At 32.1% G+C, this 25,262-nt stretch overlaps 1 protein-coding gene and 1 long non-coding RNA gene across 2 annotated transcripts in view; one reads left to right on the top strand and one right to left on the bottom strand.

The window, feature by feature from the left end:
• Positions 1 to 65: 65 nt before the first annotated feature.
• Positions 66 to 25,262, bottom strand: part of LOC148613523 (uncharacterized) — a 36,860-nt gene continuing 11,663 nt past the window's right edge. Inside the window, exon 3 of the long non-coding RNA XR_015923144.1 lies at positions 66 to 278. This is a non-coding gene — a long non-coding RNA (uncharacterized LOC148613523). The remainder of the gene's footprint in view (positions 279 to 25,262) is intronic.
• Positions 4,135 to 6,924, top strand: LOC148613524 (neuropeptide CCHamide-2 receptor-like). The gene has a single exon (XM_088586871.1). It carries the CDS (start codon positions 4,827 to 4,829, stop codon positions 5,922 to 5,924), a length of 1,098 nt encoding a protein of 365 aa, XP_088442997.1. The 5' UTR covers positions 4,135 to 4,826; the 3' UTR covers positions 5,925 to 6,924.

Here is a 25,262-nt window from a genome sequence, read left to right as displayed (position 1 = left end):
AAATACACCCTCAGGTCTGCTTTAACGATAAAAATGCAAAGCATATTTGTCTTATTGACGGGATTGTTCATAAATTATATTTATTCATACAGATCAGTTGATGTTTCGGACGATATAGACATACCAAAGAAAAAAAATACGTTATCGAACAATGATTATGATAAATCAGCCAAAATACATCTCCGGTTTTTCACGCTAATAACGTCCAATTATTTCATACGATTTCCAGTTCGGCTGGTGCTTCTATTTTAACAATGACTTCATTTCAGTTACTTTTCCTGAAAGTATAGAAATAAATATTTGAAGCACGAATCATTTCAAAGCTAACCTTATTATAAACCAAAACCTTTGCATGACTGCATAAATTTAAGCGTATTTATTAACTGGGTTTACTCATTAAAATCAAGTTAGATAAATTCAATAGTGAAACATTGTTGGAATATTTCATCAAGAACAAAGAGAAACAAACATTGTGATGTTTATAACGATTTTTACACTGATACTGTGTCATATTACAGAACTAAAGCAACAACAACTGAAACACACTGTACATACATTAAGAGTTTTGAAACTTTAATTTTACATTCATGTACTTGTATTAATTTAATCATGTGTTTGTATATTAATAAAATTAAACACTTTCATGGACATATCAAAATACTGAATTGATCAAAACATCTGTCATGGCTTTGATAAATGATAAGAGGAGGCGGAAACAAAGATTATGATTCCCCCAGATATTTTTGTTTTTGTTTATAAAATGTTTGTTCGACCCCAAGTTCATATTATAGGCGTGAGGATTAAATTGAATACAAAGGTTATATTAAGAAACAACGACATTAAATATATAGAAAAAAAAAATAAACATAAGAATGTTTGCAGGAACTATACTGCACCGGAGTATAATTATCAGTCAAATAGTTCTTTAATGTTGTATTTAATGTCCTAGAGGGTAGAAATGGGAAAAACAGTGTTATTACTGTTATCGTTAAAAAGAATTTATGTCTAGAATATTTTGTTGGTGTAGATAAAACTATATGGTAAGAAAACCTGCAATTTTCTATCTGTCTATTCGATTTCCCCTTAGCTTTTGAGTTAGCCAGTGTTATATTCCTTTTAAGCAAAGAATGCGTTTGTTTTAATATATCTAAAAATTAAATTGATGAAAAAGATCGTATTCTTTTCTATTTTAATTCATTAATTTAGATTTACAACCTGTAAACATTTGAATACAGTGCCGTCCTTTATTGACGTCAAAACGAATTTTTGCACTAGTCGAAATAATTGAATATGGACATTGCTTCATATATGATTCGAATATTTCAATGCTAATAATCTATAGCAAGTGCTATATATATAATTCAACAATAGCATATATCATCATAGACAGTTATGATATGGGGCTAACCTCCAACTTTTCCCGTTATCCATTGTCCTATTCACAATCCCCATTGCTCTATATCACATGATGCACTGTTCAATTTGCACCGTTCTTGGTAAATCATTTATCAACTTTTAAAAATGTTTCCATTCATGTCACGAAGAAAGTAATGTCTCACTACCAAGTATTCACTCTCCACTAAACACAGATTGTAATTGTTTTACTGCGGAACTGTCAATATGATGTTCAAAGTTAAAGTAATAGCGACATAAAATCTAAAGTAATGATTCCCGATTTCCCAGTGGAAACCTTTGATGTGACCGATATTTATTTAATAAAGATACTATACGGGAAATTGTCAATTTTCAAGTATATAATAATATATAATAAAACGAAATCCTAACAACATTATTAAGATACTAAAATATTGTAAGAAAAATGGTAAACATTTTACTATGAACCCAAGGTATGCAGTAGAACATCGAAAGAAGAGATGAAACTCTGAATGTAGACACTTAATATGAAAACACAACAAGTCGAAAATATAAGTCACTTTAATATTGGTAATTGTCACTTAACATGAAAAGACAACAAGTCGAAAATATAAGTCAATTTAATATTGGTAATTGTTACCGTTTGTCTGTGTGGGATTTTTTTATATCAAATCTGCGTAAAATAAATCAGCAATTAAAGGTATTTAGTATTAAATTCACATGAAACGAATCTACAAATTGTAAGAAGTTCCTTTCAGCTAAGAGAGACCAAGGGAAAAAATGCGCCCAAAAACCTAATATCTAAGGCAATGATAATCAATTGTCCTGGAAAGATAAAGGTTTTCTAATACCAAATTACACCGACCCTTCGAGTATTATATGTTGATCCTTCTGTAGTACCTCGTATCTTGGAAAACAATTATCTACGGTGACAAATGTACAAGGTATTGCGCCACCAGAGCTTGGTTAGAATTTATATTTACACCTTATTCCTTTCCACAGTTTCATTATATCTTTATTTGCAGATCAAGTTTACACCTTTATATTTTATTTTAGATTGCTTTTTTTTTTTTAGTTTTGCTTTATTTATTTACCATATTTCATTTCAATATATTATACTAGTAATGATAAGTCGTTTCTAAAATAGCCCCGTGCAGTTCCGGGTGTTAAAAGAATAGGCCTGCAGCAGCGCTAAGCTTGTCGTAAAAGGCGACTAAATAGTGCTCAGAAACCTAGCCGGGGGCTAGGCGCTCTGCCCACAGAGCAACTGGGATGTGTGCCCCAGCTGGTGGAATGGGGTACCCCTGGCGTGTTACATGCTGGGGTTGTCAGGCTATAATACGGAAAACCTGACCGCAAACCATAGTGGTGCACCGTGTTGGGAAAGATGCCACGTTCCTCGCACGTTAAAGAACTCTGCTGTGGTATTCGATAGGAGTAGGAACCTTTGCGCTCCGCCACAGGAGGCTAAATTGCCCGACCTTACCCACCCCCCTTTTTCTAGTGGCAATCAAAATTTGTCGACCCTATTGTCCTTGTGACCCATCCTTTTTTTTTATCATTTCATTTTCATTTTATCATCCATTTCATGTTCATCGTCTGAATATAGCTGAAATATTGCTGCTCGGACGTTAAACCCCAACAAACAAACAAACGTTTCTAAAATATACTCTTCTAGATGTAATTTTGCATTCAACGTCAAAGCTTTGTTATAATATTTACATTTAATATACCGAAGTTTAATGACTCCACACCACTTCGTTGCCAAAAGATTAACGAAAACATGCAATAATCGTTAGCCAAGGATCAATAATTTATTGTTCATTATAGTCATTGAGATAGCAAATTGAATATCTACCGTTTTATGTGAATACCCATAGATTGTTATTAGGGTCATATTTGTAGGTATATATTTCAGTTTTTGTGCTTATATAAAAAATGCATAAGAACCAAGATCCTATCTATTTTCAATTAAAAAATAATTGATCGATTAACTTCCCTTTCGCAATGTAATATATTTCAGAAAACGTTTGATTTTGTATTGTCAAGGCGCCAAAAAGATAAAATAAATGACCAATGATTACATGACCAGTTTTGCGGTAAATGTAAATCCCCCATAGTATATTCCAAACAATGTAACATTTGAGTACATGTTTTTTTCTAACAAGTATTGTTATTGGAAACATCATACACATTCAAAAATAGCGTTGCATTAATAACACATTAGCATAAGACTAATGAGAGATGTTTATATTATATCGGGTAAGAAATACTGTTCCGTGGCTCAGTACGCAAATTGATTAACCATTTAAGACTGTAATATATCAACATTGTATTGCAGACAAACGGTCACATTTTGGCGCATTTTGTTATAAAACATTGAATTTAGTAAAATGTGGATTTAGCTATGACTTGAAAGTTTTTTTTTTCGCCTGAAAACATAATCTCTGATTGAAAAATAGTGATGTCAACTAACAAAAAAAATAAAATAAAATAAACTGTACATTAAACTGTGCATTTTTCGTTCTACATTTGAATTTTTACTAAAATAATGCATTCAATTATATTATAAACAGTTTTCTTTTGATCTAAAATTAATTTAATGTTACTTTTTTCATGCACATTGATACCACCCTTTCTTTCAGAGAATGAGAAAGTACCAAGGGGTCTTAGAACGAATCATTAGCTGTTCTATAATCCATGATAATGTAACAGTACTCAAACGGTCTGTCTAATTTCACAGCTCATGTCAAATTATTCATTAAGAGAGAGGCATTCCAATCCGATAGCTGATTGCTCCTCTAAATCGTATATCTCAACAAAACAGAGGTTAGAGTTTGACTGATTAGAGACTATTCAGCCAATAGAACGGGAGTGGAATGATCACATTGTTTTTCGTCAGTGATCTTTGGAATAATTACATCTCATCTTTATTTGATGACTGTAAAGAAGAAATATTGAAGTATTATTTGGTCAAGTGAGCACAAAATCAACATCTGAATACGGAAATCTATACTAATTTACTTACTTAGGCATCATGAAGCATTTATGAGATACTGACGAACTTCTGTAAACATTTAGAAGAAATATTTTTTCTAATTTCCAACGTGAGAATTTTGTGAGAGTTTTACTTTAAACCAACCAACTACTGAGGAAATATATGGTAATTACCACAACACAAGTTAGTACGTGAGTTGACTTCTTATCGTTTGTGACTAGCTCTACACTTTTAATAGCAAATTAATGCAATTTGGATTTTTTTTTCTTGCAAATATGATATAACAGTTTCCTTCGCTGGCGAATGAAAACAGAACTAGAACAAATTCGGGACCAGAACAAAGATTTGTACTACAATATGTATTTTTGACTGAATTTTGCAATTGTTGTTCGTCATTCATATGATACTGGATCACATCCATAACTCGTTATTTTGATATTAGATTGGAATTGATATGGCAAATTTGTCAAGTTCATTCGCTAATATAAGTACTTTGTTAAATGGCTATAAATACTCAAATGAAACTGACTATTCGATAGAATCTGTCATAGATAACAATACAATGCATATAGTTGTTCCAATTGTTTTCATATGGATAATGGTTATAGGTGTTGCGGGAAATGGTTCCTTAGTATACATAATAATTCGCGAAAAAGCATTGAGGACAGTTCCAAACGCTCTTATTGTTAATTTGTCTATAGGAGACTTATTACTACTTTTGTTTTCTGCTCCGTTTTTTACTTTTGTTTTTGGGGCCGACAAATACCCTTTTAATGAACCTATTTGTAAAATGAACGCGTATCTACAGACACTGAGTTTAGGGGTTTCAATTTTTACCTTAACGGCGTTGAGTTGGGATAGGTACATTGCTATTGTTCATCCAATGAACAAACATAAAGGGAAGCCGATGCTAAAAGTTGTCGTTATAGTAACTGTAATATGGGTTACATCGGCACTCCTTGCCGTCTTTGATGCATGGAGTTATACATTGATAGAAGGACCTGGAATAGCAGTTTGTTTTGAAGTACCGCCTAAACTGTTTGGCGTTACTTACGCCAAGGCCAGAAGTATAGTTCATTTCCTGTTATTGTTTGTCATTCCTCTAGTTATCATAGGATGCTTTTACATGATGATGGCAAAGATTCTCGTTAAAAGCAGCCGCGAGATGCCATGTGAATTAACGGTTGGTACGTCAAGTAATAGACAGCAACAAAGACAAATCAAAGATCGAATAAAAGTGGCTAAATTTGTACTTTCGCTTGTAATTATGTTTGTAGTTTGTTGGCTACCAAGGCATATATTTGTATTTTGGTTCGCTTGGGACATTAATGGGTTAACGGATTTTTGGATGATATTCAAGATCTTAAGCATCTGTCTAATGTATGCTTATTCCTGTGTAAACCCGTATGCTTTGTTTTGTTTGAGCCGACAATTTCGGAAGTACTATGTTTTTTATCTGTTCCGTTGTTGCCGAAAGTATCGATATAGGACGGATGATCTACGTCGTGGAAGCACTTCAATGACAATGATCAAATCTCACTCTGATTTATGACTACAGACCTTGGTCAGTCATACGCTGTCCGACACTGACAAACGTAGGATTCTTCGAAGTACAATCGTAGACTTCAGTCCAAAAAGGAAGAAGTAGAATTATACGAAAAGTCTAAAGCATTTATGCCATGAAACTAAAAGTGACTCTGCTATTCATAACAACAGTAACGACGTTCGTGCTTATACCTATTTCTATGTAACATTGTTATCATAGTAATCAGAGGTTAATAATGATTTAATCAGAGAACTCTAATAGATTGCGTGTCTACGTTTTGTTTTTCCTTATTAGACGATGATTGGAAACACAACGAATTTGTGCATTAATATATCATAAATATATGTGTATCAATATCAAAATGGGATGCTAATAAACTTTAGGACCAAATTAGACATGCATGTTGATATAGCTAGTTTTCACTACGTGTAAAAATAATGAACTATGATATGTACTACTTGTATCTTTTTGTCGTATTTTCTTCAGTTGCATTTAAAACGCTATAACCATAATTCTACCAGTGATGTGTTGAACGACTTGAAATTTTCCGTTGTCCAAGGTTATTAGTAATCAGAGTTTATCGTTTGTATTTTATTTCTGTTTAATGTATTTGTTGTTTCTGAGTATAATTAACACTTCTACATTTATTATAAATAACTATTCATATTGCATTGCGTCTCTACAATGATTTTACGGAAAGATGTTTCGGCAAACTTTATTTCTAGTTTAGACATTAACTTTATATTTGTCCTATAGATGACGAACATTGTCAATGTAGACAATTTGGTTGAAATAAGACGAATCCAACAAATTTTACTGATGATTTTACGAAACATTTTTAGTTGTCATTTGAATGCAGCATTATATTATAACTGTAGTTTAAAACTCAATTAAGTGCTTAAAAGTAATTGTATTGAATTGACTGTCCTACGATATAAATTTCATGTACAGTAAATGGAAGTGTCACATATATGAAAGTTAAAAAAATAAAAGCGTTTTCCCTTTATGTTTTGAAAATCGTAGTCAATGAAAACAATTTTATCTACGCAACGCACACAAAGTGAAATATCGGAACACAAGAACACATTCTAACTGAAACAACGCATATGAAAAGGAAACAATTTTCTTGTAGCAGAAGCAGCTACTTGCAACTGATGTCTTAAAAAACTAAATATCTTCCATGTAAATCTTACCCATGAAAAAAATAATGCAATTCCATTTTATACAAAAAAAACATTTTTTTTAAAATTGAACAAGTAGGAGAATTATAATTGTTCTGGATATGTGACGAAGCACAAGTACTAATAACCACTATTTATTCGTTCGATATAATTTGTTATATTAAACTAATGAATAATCGTTTAACATTTGAATAAAGATTGATATATGTTCTTTTCTGAACACTAAAAGTACTGTACTAGTCAAATATTACAATGTGAAATACAAACTTGCACTGCAAAAAAATATATCAATTATAATACAATTGGATTATGTTTTTTCATTCCTTTTTAACAATGAAATTACTAGCTACTTTGCTAACCTAGCCGTGTGAATGTTTCTTCTGTTATCAGTGAACATAACGGTGCACTCTACAATGCAGTTTTATACAGTTCAGTACGTTTGGACTAAAGATATTCAATACACTTATTTTGATGATTGAAAAAAGTATTTTGTAAAAGTATTTTGATGAATATTCTAAGTACAATATGGTTAATTTTATTTTTTCGTATTCTATACATCTAAAAAAAAATTTAAAAAGATTGTGTTTGTTGTTGGAATGATCCTCCATGTTTTTGCTCTATGATTGTTTAAAGATGAATGAACATTGAAGCGGCAGCTTTTAGAACTGAAAAAAAAAAGATTTAAATAGAGACTTATACGATAAAATTATTCTGTATTGCGATCAATATTTCTGTATTCTATTCCTATTAATGTTGTTTTGAAGAACCAATTTTCGGTTGTAGGGAATATTCAAATCAATCACAACTGTCATACAAACTAAGTATTTATCATGACATGTATATAATCCCTTGACGGTTTACGACTCATTGATATAGAAATATTTAGAAGCTTAGAACCATGCAAAAGCTATTGGGGAATCAAATAATTAGAAAGTGAAAAAAAAATATACAAACAAGCAAAAGACTCATTCATTTTACAAACAAAAGCTAAGCATAAACAATGAAAACAATAGTTGCGTAGTAACACTGGCAAGATATAAAAACAAATTACAATACAATCAATCAAACAAATATTAAAAAAATAAACCCAACAGAATAATAATAAGAAAAATAACAAAAAGAATATAACAAAGTACATCTTGTTTAACTTCAAGGTAATATTTTGTATAAATGAACATGATCATTCGTTATGCATTTAATTACGTATTTTGGTATCTCAGAACAGCTATACGTTCCTTTCTGTCAGATTTAATTTACGTTTACATAACACTGAATTAAACTGCAAGAAATAAACCAAGAGTCGAGCAAACTTCAAAAGAACGCAATACAAGGGAAAAAGGACATACGCAAACGAAATAAACACAAAACATACAAAGAAAACAGAAACGAGCTACCGGACTCCAATGAAAAAATGGGAATATTGACTATGGTGCACCGGTAGTGTAAGAATCCTTTGCTTTTCTCGGAACATCCGCCAAGGTGCTAATAAAAATGTCAAGTCAGGGGAAGGTTAAAGAAGAAAAACTATGACATGGTGAACAAATCGGTACTCGTGGTGTAGATGGATACATTGTAACGATCAACGATTTATGATGAGAGCCAACTTCTCTAGTGATTTAGATGATATATTTGTTGATACAGGAAGTAACAGTATATACACTTATATGAACTTGAATGAATTGGTTTTGTATGTGATCATTCTGAAATTTATTCAGAGTCAAAACAATAATAATAATATGTAAACGTGTTGCAATGTGTAATAGTAGTAAAAATAAGGTAACAGATTGAATCAAGAGACTGTAAATCCACTTAATCAGACAATGATTGATGTCTTGCCCAAATGACTAAGTAAAGGAGAAGGCATGTGGTAATAATGTAGCAAAAACTATCTCCTCTTCTTATTTGCCAACTTTAAAATGTTCCTAAATAATTAATCATAGAACACAAATTACCTGTGTTATAAAAGTAAAAAGTTTCTTATCTTCTCCTCTAAAACTTTTGACTTCTTTGTGACGCAAAGCAAATGACAAAAAACATAATACAATGTAACAATATAAGGAACGATTGAAAAATCAATTATTCTAACTTATAAAATGTTAGTTTATGTTGGGGAATTAAGGCTAACTTTACATTGAATCTTTTGGAAAAAGGCTCCGATTATATTACAAATATGAAACGTTTAAAGATTTTTATTACCTAATTATAATGTTTTATCTTGTTTATTAAAAACACACATATTTTTCTCTATTTTCAAAATTTATTCAGGACTGTCGATGTACTATTGCACGGTGCAATAGTCTCCTTGAGGAATCTATTGCACTGACCCCATAATGACCTTTATCTAAGCCTTTTGATTGGTTGAACTTTTTAAGCGCTTCATTGAATTGAAATTTACACACAAAAAACTCGTGTGTAAAAACGTAGGTCTGACTCGTAAACATGGAGCGGTCAATTTCCTATTCCTGGTCGAATGGTTGTCTCTTTGACATATTCCTCATTTCCATTCCTTGTTATATGTCATAGACAAATTAGGTAATAAAACAGTTATTAAATGGGTTGGATGCAATAGACCAGAACATTTGTCCTTGGTACTGAGAATGATCAAGTGTTCTCAGTACCTCAGGACAAATATTCTGGTCTAATTCTCAGTACCAAAGGAAAAATGTTCTGGTCTATTGCATCCAACCCATTTAATAACTGTATACTATTAGATTGCATGAACTTAAGAATAACAAAAAAAAAAAAAATCAAATGGAAAAAAGTTAGCAAATATTAAAATCAACAAAAACAAATTAGATCTAGCCAGGGTATTATAACAAATTGAGATTTCCTCAACTGTTCAATTTAAGTGATTTGTTTGGTTGAATTTTGAGGATGGATTTGAGGAAACTCTCAATTTGAGATTCGTTATAAATCTGGACTATGACCGGTTATTTACGTCGTTAAAAGAAAATTGTATATATATTTTTTAAACCAACTAGCTTAAAATTACTGCAGGATACACTTTTATTATTATACACAGCAATTATGGTATGTGACAATTTTTTTTTAAATTAATAGATATCATGTCCCTTAAGTTATGTTATGACATCGCTGGCGTCTTTCTACACCAAAGTTGACAAACAAGACTTCCTGTTTTCAAAGTTGGGAAAAACAATGTTGACCAGAAATTCAAACTATTAAACAACATCAGACCAAGTAATTCTTGGTCTCTGTTTTGTTTCCCTTATACTAGATAAGCATTGCTGCTACTCCCCTGTTCTGGTCTCCTGTTTGAATAGAAATATTGTATTATACAAAAAAAAAAATCGCAATAAATCTTTCTATTTAACAACTAATAACAAGCATGTGCATGTAACATTGTGTACTAAATAAAGCACATTAAGAAGAATATGAATGAGGTTGTTCTATACGATCATTAAATTCAGCCATTATATGATAGAATATTTTATGTCCATATGAAAAGTTATTAAACCATTACATAACCAGAACAATCTGTATAATGATACAAGATATGTAAAAAAACATCGAACTGAACGTATCAATGTGTAATTCATTTAATGATAAAAATGTTGACAAATGAAATCCAAATCCTTATTGATGTTTTTTTTTCATATTTTTTTTTACTGTAATCACATTTATAAATGATATTGTATATAGAAAATTTGACAAAAAGGAACAATACTTATAGAATTGCAATTTATTCACAGTCGAAACTTAATAAAAACATGTAACGAATGACCCCAGAATTCTCTCCGACGGGCTTTATGACGTCCGAGAAACATCGTTATTTTACATTTACGGGAAACATCTTATTGTCCTCAATGGCATCCCAGGTGTGAATTTGTGTTATATTATACTAAATACCCTTTTTGATATATTACACTTGTATGCACATGTGCTTAACCTTTAAGTGCAATTGTTGCAATACCTCAGATGCAGTGAAGCAGGTCCGGGTGTTAAAAGAATAGGCCTGCAGCAGCGCTAAGCTTGTCGTAAAAAGCGACTTAATAGTGCTCAGAACCCTAGCCGGGGGCTAGGGCGCTCTGCCCAGAGAGCAACTGGGATGTGTGCCCCAGGTGGTGGAATGGGGTACCCCTGGCGTGTTACATGCTGGGGTTGTCAGGCTATAATACGGAAAACCTGACCGCAAACCATAGTGGTGCACCGTGGTGGGAAATATGCCATGTTACTGTGGTATTCTCCCGGAGTAGGAACCATAGGGCTCCGCCACAGGAGGCTAAATTGCCCGACCCTACCCATCTCTCCCAATTTCCAGTGGCAATCAAAATTTGTCGACCCCAGTGTCCTTGTGTCCCATCCCTCTTTCATTTTATCATCAACTTCATGTTCATCGTCTGAATATAGCTGAAATATTGCTGCTCGGGCGTTAAACCCCAACAAACTAACAAACAAACAGATGCAGTGAATGTCTAACTTTACAAGTATTTTAACATTTGAATAAATCAACAATAGTTAAATAACAAATATGAACACTCCACTATTCATTTGTCTTATTAAAATCATCTTAAATGAAAACAAAAAGGGTGAAAATTAAGGACAAGGAAAATAACAAAAAATACAAAATATTGTGACGAAACACGAATAAAATCAATGACTGTAAACCGAAGTATACGTAATTGATATGTCTCATACAATTCATAAAACAAGAATTACTTGAATTAAGTTCTTAATGGGATAAGACGGAAGTATAAAAGGTTAAACATACAGTTTTACAGAAATCCAGACAATTAACAAGATGTGAAGTCTGGCATGCTGCCTTTAATATTCTATGTCGCTGGTTCAGCATGAAACAGACAATTAAACCCAGCGAAAAGAAAATTACAAAACAGCATGGGGAAGACTAATACAGAATACCACTAATTACATCTATTCGTGTGTTAGTGTAAGAGAGTATGTCGACATGCAAACAAAGAACACTAGGATTTTTTTTAGCAGATGAGTAAAATTATTTAATAAAATGCCAATGAATCATTGGCCACAACGATAAAATCTATACTGAAAATTATATTTTGCTTTCGATTTACAAATGATCAAATTACTTCCTAATATCAACTCATACAATACAAGTAAAAACAGAAAAGAACGTAAGCAATACTATTTTGAAACTTGCACAAAGAGAAATAGAGAAACATAGCTGAAACAGACACAACAGAAAACTTCAATGAACTTGATAAAACGAGAATTTGAATATAAACAATACAAAACGGAGTACACAAAACAAAATGCAACATATGTTTTTCATACGTTTTGAAAACACCTGGAAAACATTTGTCTATCATGTGTTTTGCATATGATTTGGATCACCATGATCAACACATGAAAAACGTATGTTTCTGACTAACGAATTAATTTTATAAAAAAAATATATGGTATTAATGTTTTCAATAGTATTTTGTATATGAAAAGGGCATTGTATTTAAAAACAATTTAGAAAACATGTGCTGTCGTTTATTGTTAAAAGCACAGACAATTGTTTACCATAGTACTCCTAAACACATGTTTACAATACCAATGCACCTGGTTCATGCCACAAATTTTTAGTTGAGTCTTGAGTTGCTCATTTGCTTTTTTTTCTTTGTACTTACAATTTTTGGGTACTTTATGTAATTTGTTGTGTGTGTATAGTTTCGCTGTCTGTTCTTTGTCCCTGGATTGCGTTCTTTTGATTTCCGCTAGAATCCATTGGTTACCCTCTAATACGTTGGCATTTTTACCTGTGTAGTATGTGTGTATTCTGAAAGTTGTCTTGTCAATGTACCGGACAATTTATGAAGATAACAAAACTTATTAGGCCATTTGAATTAAAATTATGAAACTTCTAAGCATTTCAATCTAGATTTAAATAATTACTTTGAATCAACATATATTGTACCTAGATATTTTTTTTTATTTCCGGATGACCATAATGTATTAATTTCACCTTTGTGTCTGCTTCTATATATTGAAGCATTACGCAAAGTGTTTTATGACACATATGATGATTTAAATGAATTCCAGTAAAACGTGTGTTATATTTCATTATGCCATCATCCTTAAACAATTTGTATCTCCTTAGTTTTATATCATGCTATAAACAACAGACGGAAACAATTACAACAACTTTAATAGAATTTCATTGCGCATAAAAACAATCACCACATTACAAATAGTTGCAGCGATGCAATCATGACTACGTCCTATTTTTAAAATCGCCAATAAAATGAGTTTATTTAATTGAAGAAAAGGAAAAAGTAACGTTATTCTTCCCTATCCTTAAAAAAAGACCCATAACAAAATAGTTAATCTCCTCAATAATTGGTAAATCACTACTTTTAATGAAAATAAATGAACGTACAATTATTCATTAGTGCAATGGGGAAAACAGTAATAAAGATAAGTATTACTTCTGAATTAAAATAATGCGTGTATATTCCTCCTTAGAAGACGAGACATCAAAGACGAACTGTTATAACTGCGTTCCATAACAGCCGAATAATTACCGACAAGCACGGTACAAATTTACTTTGTTACCATTAATGCATTTAAAGAATGAAAATTTATAGCTCCAATTTATTTCTATGATACAAATCATAAATATTGAGCAGAAATAAAAAAACAACTTAATATATAGCATGTAAACATGTCTTGAGATTGTTTATACATGTAATACCAAAATTTATTACTCTTCGGTTTTTAGAATATGAAGAGTGTTTTGATACGATCATCGGTTCACATGCTTTAAATGCGCCATAGGTGATAGACAATGTACATCTTTTATTTTGAGACGTAAACAAGAAAAATTAACCCGAGAGCATATGTAATGCCTATAGGTGTATTTAGTACGAAACAAATGCTAAGTCCATGATTGCAAGGAAAAAATAGCATTTAACGATGAATCAGGTAGGGAACGAGGTAACAAGTCAGAGTTAATGTCTCGTAATTTGTCTGGGATGACGACATATCGTAAAATTCCATCGTGCATCACTCCAATCTTCAGGGAGTTCTGCTATAAGTCTTAACGGTTACGTTGTTTAATCATGTTAATTATTCTCTTAGATTAATATAGAACAGCAATATTGAGGCTCTTCCTTTTACAACTGTTTCATGTTATTTGGCATTTTAATCAAACTCGGAGGTTAAAGTAAAGGTCTTTTAACCTAAGTTGTTTTATGGATGTTATTTATGGTCGTCATCATGAACTCGTGGATCGTAATGGTGTATCCATCTGCACCATGAAAACTGATTTATTCAACGGGACATTGGTTTCCTTTCCTTTCCATCTAACAAAGTCACCGTTCAATCGGTAACAAGTACATTCAACAGTTCAAATATATCACAGCAAGTGGCATCAGTTTTCATGACAAGTAACTATGAAAAGGTCTTCAATTACCATTACAGTATACTAGATTAAGATGATATGTCTTATTACACTTGTTAACAAGAAGTAATGAATTATACAGACAAGATTGCAAAATAACCAGCTGGAAATAACGAATATATAAAAGAAGAATGACTTTACATCTCCTGATTTTTTTTACTTTCAATATACAACAAATTCATCTCTTAGTTTCAAAGCAATTAAACTAGACAGAGATCAATTGAAAAAAGCTAAGTAGACAAGAAATCAAAATTCTGTGGATAATTAGTTGTCGTGTTGTTTTTTCTTTTGTTTACTTTGATCTTTTGGTCTTGTGGTTTTGTTGTCCCATTAATTATTCAAAAAGGTGGATCAATATACAAAAAGTCGTTTGTTCATCCTTTTTGTTTCGCTTATGTAGAGTTTCAAGACATGTTATATTGTTCATATTTGTTTTATCTTTGTCTTTCTAAAGCTTTTCTTGAAACTGTAAACATTTCATAGATTTTCATGTAAAGATCTCTGTTATTTACAGAACTGTGTCAAATACATATTGCCCACAGATCAAGTTCGTTACTTCAAAAAGTGTCACCACAACTTTATTCATCGTGATTAAGTGTCCGTTTCTCACATGACAAACAATTTCCTCTGTCAGATATTTTTACTTTTAATTGGAATTGACCTTTAATTAGAAACGGGGACAGTTTTCCCTATAAAAGCACCTGAGTGCTCAACCTCTTTTGTATTGGTGTGTCTCCTCATTTATTATTTCGATATTAATTTTTCTTTCTTTGTACTATATTTGAACAATCAAATTTCAGTTTTCTGAGACATTTGACTAATCTAGTCCTAATTATCAAAGTTTCAAATAAGAAGCTATAAATCGGAGAGATTGTAAGGTAACTGCTTCTCATTGATGGCAATTGCATATGCTCTCTAGACTCGTTATATTGTACAGCTGAATCAGTCATCCAAACTAACACTGTCATAACATTGTAGGAGAGTTATCACTGCAGTATTTAAGAACAGTGGGGTATAATTGATTGATTGATTGATTGTTGGGGTTTAATCCCCGAGCAGCAGTATTTCAGCTATATTCATGAACATGAAATGGATGATAAAATGAACATTTAGTCATATTCAACTAAGTCTGCGAGCACAACACATCATCTCATTTTGAATGATAATATATTGTAAAATTTGTCTGTAATCCGCTTTGTATTTGTCAGCAACACTTAAATTTACTCAAATATTGAATTGTCAACAGTACACCATTTAAATTAATAAGCCCCGTGCAGGCCCAGGTGTTAAAAGAATAGGCCTGCAGCAGCGCTAAGATTGTCGTATAAGGCGACTAAATAGTGCCCAGAAACCTAGCCGGGGGCTAGGCGCTCTGCCCACAGAGCAACTTGGATGTGTGGCCCAGGTGGTGGAATGGGGTACCCCTGGCGTGTTACTTGCTGGGGTTGTCAGGCTATAATACGGAAAACCTGACCGCAAACCATAGTGGTGCATCGTGTTGGGAAGGATGCCACGTTCCTCGCACGTTCAAGAACCCTGCTGTGGTGTTCGATAGGAGTGGGAACCTTTGCGCTCCGCCACGGGAGGCTAGAATGCCCGACCTTGCCCATCCCCTTTTTCCAGTGGCAATCAAAATTTGTCGACCCTATTGTCCTTGTGACCCATCGTTTTTTTTTTTTCATTTCATTTTCATTTTATCATCCATTTCATGTTCATTGTCTGTATATAGCTGAAATATTGCTGCTCGGACGTTAAACCCCAACAAACAAACAAACAAATAAATTAATAAAGCAAAAATGGTGCTGCCGCACCTATCAACTGTGTCGAGCTATTATTCGATATTTTTAGAACGCCTGAGGTTCTTTGCGGATTTTCATTCGAATGTGCTGTAGATTAGAAACTGTTAGCAGAATATTTAGAGTGCTATATTATCTTAATATGACAACAAAATTAAGATAGGATGGCATCGCCAAGGATCATTTACATAATAAGAGTCAATAATTTCTTGGGTTTTTGAATAGTTCGAATAACTTGATCATGTCGTCGTTGTTTTCGAATGAATTGTCCTGAAACCACTGACAGAACTATAAAAAAAAATCAGGTTAAAACCCCGTTTATTCTTTCATCGACAGTATGGTAGAATATAATGTAAAGAAATAAAAGAAGTATAGACTTCACTTATTATATGTGAGTATAAGTGTATATTGATAACAGATACTCTGAGTGTAATAAAAGAAGTTAGAACATAAAATGAAGATATATAAACATGTACGTAATTTATACGTCAGTCTGTGTGTCAAATCGTATAAACATCATGAAATATATGAAGAGAACACTAAGTACAATGGACACGGATGGAAGAGTAATCAAGGGTACCAAGGTTATAGCGGCAATCAAAAGAATGTAATCCAGGGACAAAACAAAGACTAGACATGGAAACAGACATACACAACAAAGAACATAAAGTAACTAAAATCATACATACAAAGTAACAAAAGCAAATGAGCAACTCGGACTCCACTAAAAACTGGGAGCATGGACCAGATGCACCGGTAGGGTAAGCGTTCTCTGCTTTTCTAGAAACACCCGCCGAGTTGCTCATAAAAAGTCAAGTCCGTGGTAGACAAACGAGGAAAGGAAAACCATAACCCGTTGAATAAATCAGTTTTCATGGTGCAGATGGATACACCATAACGATCCACGAGTTCATGATGACGACCATAAAACTTCTGTAGTGATGACTTCAATCTTGTAGCAACATAACCCTGTTACAGAAGCATATTTGTTAGAGTTCTAGTGCGATACAAAAAGTCTGCGTAGTTTCGGCAAGCTATGGCATAACGTATGAGTTGTGATATGAACACTCCATACGCAGGTGCTGAAGGGATGTTGCCACAGATGAAAAGAAAGTTGACAATTCTGAATGAAAAGTCATCACGTTTGTCATAAAGTTTGGTCAATAGTTTTCCTTTACCATCGATTTCTAAGTGTAGGTCAAGATATGAGGCTGACTTCACAGTGTCAGTAGTATACTTTATCTCAAGTTCTTTTGGGTACATGCGATGTATCAAATCCCCGAAATTAGGATTGTTTAAAGATAATACGTCATCTATATAGCGGAAACTGAGATTGAAGGATCTAGCCAAACGATATTCTTTCTTTCTGATCAAATCAGCTATAAAGTCAGCCTCATAAGAGTGGAGATTTGGGAATAATATTTTTTTAACAATCGACACTTCCATTAAAAAAAGTGCAACTTCAACGATTTAAAATTACAGGATTCTTCGTTGATTTATAATAGTTTAACTTTCAGTAAGAGACATGTCATTCGTATAACGATGAACTACATACGTTAAATTGAAACATACTGCCGTAACTGAGACAATATGACTTATATGCAGTATGACATCTAGGAGAATTACATAATCGGATGGGATATCATTGGATTGAGACAAAAAAGATTGTAATTCTTTTGCATCGAAGTTGCACATTTGGTGTATAATTTAAGTGGTTACTTCTTATTCTGTAGTAGACAAGTATATAAAAATTCTAATATTTGAACCCTTTTACTGAAGCTAAATGCTTATAGACTGGTTTAACAATCATAAACAATGTTGTTGCATGAACAAGAAATCTTATAATCAAAAGTAATTGAGGACCATGAAATTAAAATCGTATTATGCCAACATTTTCAAGACATTTATCTTAGCCTGTCGCTAGTTCAGTGAAAAGAAGGTCATACGTTATCTAACACCTTACCATATACTAATGCACTTAACTTCATTTTGTAATTAGTTGTGTAATTAAGATAAATCATCTTTTACAACCTCAACTCACCCATAATAAAGATAGGCTGGTATCAATACCCAAGTCAGAACAAAATTATAGCAAATGCTACTACATGTATATTCTTATCAAAAATAAATCCTTACTAAAACGAAGAGAATTCATCCGGCATAAATAATAATGGGTTCCACTCCATGCATCCTCTAAAGCTGAGTTTATATGTATTTAAGTATAAAATATAACGGCAAGAACTGACTAAGTATTCTTGATAGCTTGATAGTTCATGTCCTAATCTCTAAATTCAATTTATTCAAGAATGGTTGTAGTAAATTAAAGCGGAAGACAAGGGCATTAATCATAATTTTATTTCTTGCGAATTAGCCTATTTAACGGATAAGTACATTTTTGGACTAAGTATTGAGCTTTCTGTGCTTTATGAAGAATATCACCATATGATATAGGGTGGGAGGTACCAGCCCGTATTAATCATAGTTCGAACCGATTGTGATATGTAAACACCACATGATTGTGACAAAGGAACGGTACCTTCTAAAAACAGATAGTTAAGAATAGGGAATAAAAATCATAGTTTTATCATAAATTTTATTATTAAGTTTACCATTGTTGATATGCATAATAAAATCCGGAAACCTACAGTCTTTATCATCGATATATGTTTTTGTCAAAAGAAGTTCAGGAGGACATTTATCTTTAGTATAAATACTGAAGTCGTCGTTGTTAATTAAGAGCCAACTTATCGTCCTTATATCCTATGTGTTATTACACAATATCTACCATATGTTGTTTGGAATGGTTTTTTTTCTTTATTCTAGCCATAAGTTGTGATTCGCAAGAGTACAGAAAATGGTCCTCTAAATGTGGCGAACAATCGTTTCCCATGGTAATCACAAGAACTTGACGATAAACGGTATCGCCAAAGCGGATGACAGTGTTTTCTAAAAGGAATTAGAGTTATGCAAATATATCAAAAGAAGTCCAATGAACATAGTTTTATATTTTACGTTACTAAAAGTATGTTAAGAATTCAAATAAATATATTGACATCCCGATTTATCGAACGACCTGTTAGATAAGATAACTGAATTTTTGTTTTATGTGGAAGTGTAGTGTAAAAGGTAGAAGAATATAAACTGTAAACAGATTTGAAAATTCCCGCTTGGGAAGTTCTTCTAATGTGGTACAAATTGCGTTTTAATGGAAAAAAATGTATTGATATAAAGCATAAACTGAAATAAAAATCAATTCGTTTTTTTATTTAACTCTTTTGATTTTGATAACTTATAAGACTAGATCATCAAGGAATTTATAAATGAAGTATCTCTAATTGACCGTTAAAGTCCCAATTTGAATTGATTTTTATTACTGTTAATTTCTCTGTCAATTTGATGAAGTGTAAGAGTACCTTTGGCCTTGCAGACTCTTTAATTTATGAAAGATTATACGGAATGTGTGAATACCATTGTTTTTTTACAATTTATATGCGCGATTATATACACCGATGCTCCTACATGAGTCATTTAAAATTGCCTACCATATGCATGTTTTGTCTATAAATCATTAACAGACACAACATTCATGCATACCAGTATATTTAAATACGGAAATTTCCATGATACAAACTTTACGTAAATTAAACTTTATGGCAAACATGATGACTTTTCATTCAAAATTGTCAACTTTCCTGTGGCAACATCCCTTCAGCAACTGCATATGGAGTGTTCATATCACAACTTATACGTTATGTCAGAGCTTGCCGAGACTACGTAGACTTTTTGTATCACGCTAGAATTTTAACAAATAGGCTTCTGGAGCAGGGTTATGTTGCTACAAGATTGAAGTCATCACTACTAAAGTTTTATGGTCGTCATCATGAACTCGTGGATCGTTACAGTGTATCCATCTGCGCCATGAAAACTGATTTGTTCAACGTGTCATAGCTTTGCTTTCCTCTTTCGTCTACCCCGAACTTGACTTTATATGAGCAACTCGGCGGGTGTTTCCAGAAAAGTAGAGGTCGCTTACCCTACCGATGGAGCTGGTCCATGCTCTCAGTTTTTAATGGAGTCCGAGTTGCTCATTTGTTTTTGTTACTTTGTATGTATGATTTTAGTTACTTTTATGTTCTTTGTTGTGTATGTCTGTTTTCCATGTCTGGTCTTTCTCCCTGGATTACATTCTTTTGATTACCGCTATAACCTTGTTTCCATTGATTACTCTTTTAAATTTTCATCCTTACTTATGTAGGAACCCTATGTGATTTTGTACATAGATTATTAATTTGACAATACAGTATAAAATACTTTCATCTTTGCTTAAAATGTCATCTTAGAGCATTATAAAAATTCAATTACAAAAATAATTAGAAATTCCAAAGTATTGAGCTGTTAACGTTACATAATTATAGACGAATGTTACATGCCATTACGTATATTGGTAAAGTAAAATAGGAATTGTATCTTAAATATGTCATACGTGTGACGTTGAATATTGATGAAGGTGGGATTTCAGTTTGGGGTTATAATGAAGTACTGTTTAACTTTAATTCAGAGAACTAATGAATAATTCTTTGATAAAATTTGCTGTCAGATTAATATTATACGCGTGTATATATTACCCATTCATTAGACAATAACCAATTGATTGTCTTGTGTTGGGGTGGAGGCTAAGGATTTATTTTAATTTTTGAGAAAAAAATAATTGGTCTTGAGCTATCTAGAAAAAAATGCTTTTTACACGAAGCTGAAGAGAAAAAAACATTTTAGTGGCTATGTATACAGATTTTGGATTTATGTGGCAATTATATCCATTGTTGAAAAGTTGTCACATTATTAAAAAAAAAAAGCATGGCGAACATACATACTCCTGGTTTAAACCAACGTTACTCAGGAAAATACCTGCCTGTACCACGTCAGGAACAAAGTGGTAATTTCTAATTTTCTGGTTTTAACTGTGATACTGCCTTTCCTTTTTACTACTCCTTTTTGATGTTGCCTTAGTTTGATCAGTTTGGTTAATCAGTTTGGTTGTTTATTTGTTATCACAAACATACGTACGTACTTTCATACATACACGTTCATTTTCATAAGACAGCAAACAGCTTCGTGCACATCAATAATATGCCTCATAACAAAGCCACAAGACGAAACTGAACTTTGCAAAAATAATCGTTCTGAATTATATGCGACATTGCATAGTTTTTTTTCAGTACAGAGTTTTCTGTTCCACTTTTCATTTTTATATGGTGTCAGTTGTAATAATTTCTTTCTAATATAAATTGCGTTGCATATTTTAGCATTGTCCATTAAAGGGTTTTAAAGATTTTAAATATTAAATATTTTAGTGCATACTATCTATATTCTTTTTAGAAATAGAGTGAAAAAGATAAAGGAATTAACGTATTGAAAAAATGGAACATTTCAAACCCCTATATAAACTTGATAGCTTTGAAATTGACAAAATAAAAAAAAACTCAAACAAATTCAGGCAAAACTATGCAACAATTTATTTTATCATGTATCATTGTTTGTTCATAGGATAATACTGGTTCAATAATAATAATGAACTATCAGTTATCTGCGATTATTTATTCGCCAAAAATAATTATATAGTGCAGTTGTAACGTGCATGTAATTACATTAATTCAACACTCTACTAATTTATAGATTGAATTTACAAATTTTGCTGATGTTTATATATTTACATTGGTGCATTAAGTAAAACTTGACATGTATAATTCTTATCTTATTGACAAACACGTTTTTAGAGTGATCGCTTATGAATATGAAGATGCACATGAAGGTCAGAATTAATGATAGGACATGTGTGTGTGGTTATTATAAAATACCTTCTGTACCTGAAGTCGTTGTTTAAAATTATCACATGTATGAAATTGTTATTAATTGAGATCAACTCGATCATTCGTTAGTGACAAGGAGTTCAGAATTCGTCTTCGCATAAGTATCTTTTAAGACTTAAAAGAAAGATATGTATAGTTCTGTGTAAAGGGCATTGTGTTTAAGAAGTAAAAATCGCAACTCTGTGAATGAAAAAAGAAAACGAAACACCAATCATTTAAATATTGCACGTTTAGGTGTGATGTACATGTGTTTCATTGATTTACTTCTCATCAGAAGTATACGAACTAAAACATAGAAAGTTCCAAATTAAAACGTAAATTGTTTATGAGAAGAAATCAAATATTGTTGAAATAGGAAGCTAAATCCAGCACAAGTAAGCTCCTATCACAGTATGTCAAAGAAGCAACATTATTGGAAAGTTCAATTAATCAGAGGGCCAATCACATACACATGTGTTTTTACCTTTTACATGAAATGCATGGAAAGCTTGCTGAATGCTTGAGATGAATGAATTGTACTGTATTATCTTTATGCACAAATATTGTTCTATTGATTTTGAAAGATTTATATCCTAGAAATTCAATAATAAAATCCGGTTAAGGACACTATCTAACAGTTTGAAAATTAAAATTGGCCCTACAACAGAAATGAAGGATATTCAACATTATTGCATTTCCCATAATTTTCCCACCACAATATTATGGCAATTAGAGATTACCGTAAATTTGGATAGTTTTGCGTCGGGTTATTTTTGGTCGTTTTCTCCCAAAACAGGGGAATTATTTTGATGTGTTTTATTTTTGTAGTTGCCAAAATTTTCATAGACGATTCTAGCAGTCACCATGTTTGGGGTTGTTTAGTTTTGACTATTGTACAACTGAAACTGATTAGTTTTAAATATACTTTGAAGACAAAGATGTCCTAGCTACTACAAATATAAATATAGGCAAAAATGCGTGGAACGTTTCTCATCATTCACACTAATGTATTCACTGATAATTAGTTGACATGGCAACAAATATCAAGTAAAATGAAATGACCTTTAAATGAATGATAATAAATAATTGAATATGATATTCATTTCTTACATTTGCAGAATATACCTATGTGTGTTTTGCAGTTTATATGTGCCTAGCACACATTTACTTTCGAAGCACTGGTACCACAAGTATTCCACTTTAAACATTTGCACATGTGCATTTTGACAGGATTCTATTAATAAAGCATTCCTTTTTTACTGTCGCGCTTACATACTGTTTTTTTCGCCATGTAGTATAGAAATGGAGTTACGTACATACACAGCACACGGGGAAGTGAAATAAGGTTAAAGAGGAGTCAAAAGATGACCGAGGAAGGTGGTGCATGGTACAACCATGGTACTCAAAACCAGTAGATTTCTTCAGAACATCACAGTGCCAGGAAAACCGAAAAAAAGATTCTGATATTAATACTTTTTAAAATGCATAGTAAAATAGCTCTACTTTATACTTTTCTCGTTGATAAACACATTCACAACTAACAAAAGTCCCTACCTAATATATATATTTTACCCTATTACGTTGTACACATCTAACATCATGCAACCCTTATCCTTAAAACAACATTATGTACAATACTTCTAACATCTTTAACACCTTTTTAAAAAAAAATATATCAATTGTAGGAAATGTCTATATTTCAAAGCCAAGGTTTACTATATGCAATTAGTTTGCAAGAAAATATCACTTTCGGATACACGATTAAACACATGTGCTGATTGGTAACGGTTGATATTCCCAGTATTATTTCAATCCGTGGTACAAAAGGAAAGTTATGCTTAGTCGTGCCTAGTTATTTTACAATGTTGTATTAAGTATGCATTCGACATGGCATAAGAATAAGCAGTCTCCAGGCGTGGAAAATCAGCGATACCTAGAGTCTAATAGCTCGGATCTTGTGTGTCATACACACCAGATTCACTTATATTAAACAGCCCTTTTTCCTTAATATTTCAAAAAGACTTAATTTGAAACCGATGCATTCATTTGTATACGTCAATATGCATTTAGGTACAGCAATGTGTGTTGTTATATGCTTTACTAACCATTCAGTTACAATACACAAGCTTGATACATGTACGTGTTACATATGTATATGTAGCAGTAGTAGGAGGAGTAAGGCATGCAAATGTATGATAGAGTCTTTTATACTTTTATTCTTGAGATTTCCTTGTTTTCCACATTATCCAACAACACCGTTAAACAACACATATTCATGTAATGTATATGTATAGATATTTAAGATACTGTACAATGTTACACAAAGTATGAATTCGACATGATATAAGAATAAGCAATTTTGGAAAACGAGAGAAACCTATTTCTAGAATCAACTAGCTCGAAGTGGTGCACTACCAGCTTGAGTGTCATGCAAAATGAGTGTTTAATATTTTTTTAAGATGAAATCCATTCAAAACATACAGTTAAAGCGTAGAGGGTATCCAATATTTACATCATATCAATACCAAATTATCAATATTTTTCGTATACGAAAAAAGAAATTGAAAAAAAGAATAAGTGTCAAACCTGCTTTCAACAAAAAAGCAAAAAATCCAAGAATTAATTATGTTTGGCAGCAACATAAACGGTTTCCAAACCGGTGCTATTAGACTTAGAACAAAATAAAGTCCCTAAAATTGAGATAATAACTAAAATTAAAATATGAAAAAGATTCAAAATGGAGACCAAATTAAAAAAAACAACCATATTGTAAAGCAAAAGAGACTATTATATTCATTGTATTATAAAAACTCCTCATTTTGATTTGCACTGAAATTGGTCAACGTTGAACACATCATAAAAATTGCAACAAACATTAAAAAAAAACAGGGAAAATATTTAATCGAATGTATATTAAAACTACAAGTTATCAATTTTCATTCAATTTGACAAATTTGAAATTGTACGGTTGTTGCAGGCGTTATGTGACATACGATAAAACGTCTGACCAAACTGATACATCAATTAATTAATCTTTTCGAAAGGATGAAGAAAATATATTCATAACCAGGATAAATTTCCATTATGTCAACAACCGAGGCTTTTTACTTCATTTTCTTGAAAAATCCCCTAAATTAAAT

This window comes from Perna viridis, chromosome 6 (genome assembly GCF_037379345.1).
Source record: "Perna viridis isolate PV_CMFRI_1.1 ecotype Kerala chromosome 6, ASM3737934v1, whole genome shotgun sequence".
Classification (NCBI taxonomy): domain Eukaryota; kingdom Metazoa; phylum Mollusca; class Bivalvia; order Mytilida; family Mytilidae; genus Perna; species Perna viridis.
This window is presented reverse-complemented; position numbering and strand designations above follow the sequence as displayed.

Bases quoted from the DNA above. Each gene is read 5' to 3' on its own strand.
- LOC148613524 (XM_088586871.1), top strand. From the start codon at position 4,827: ATGGCAAATTTGTCAAGTTCATTCGCTAATATAAGTACTTTGTTAAAT.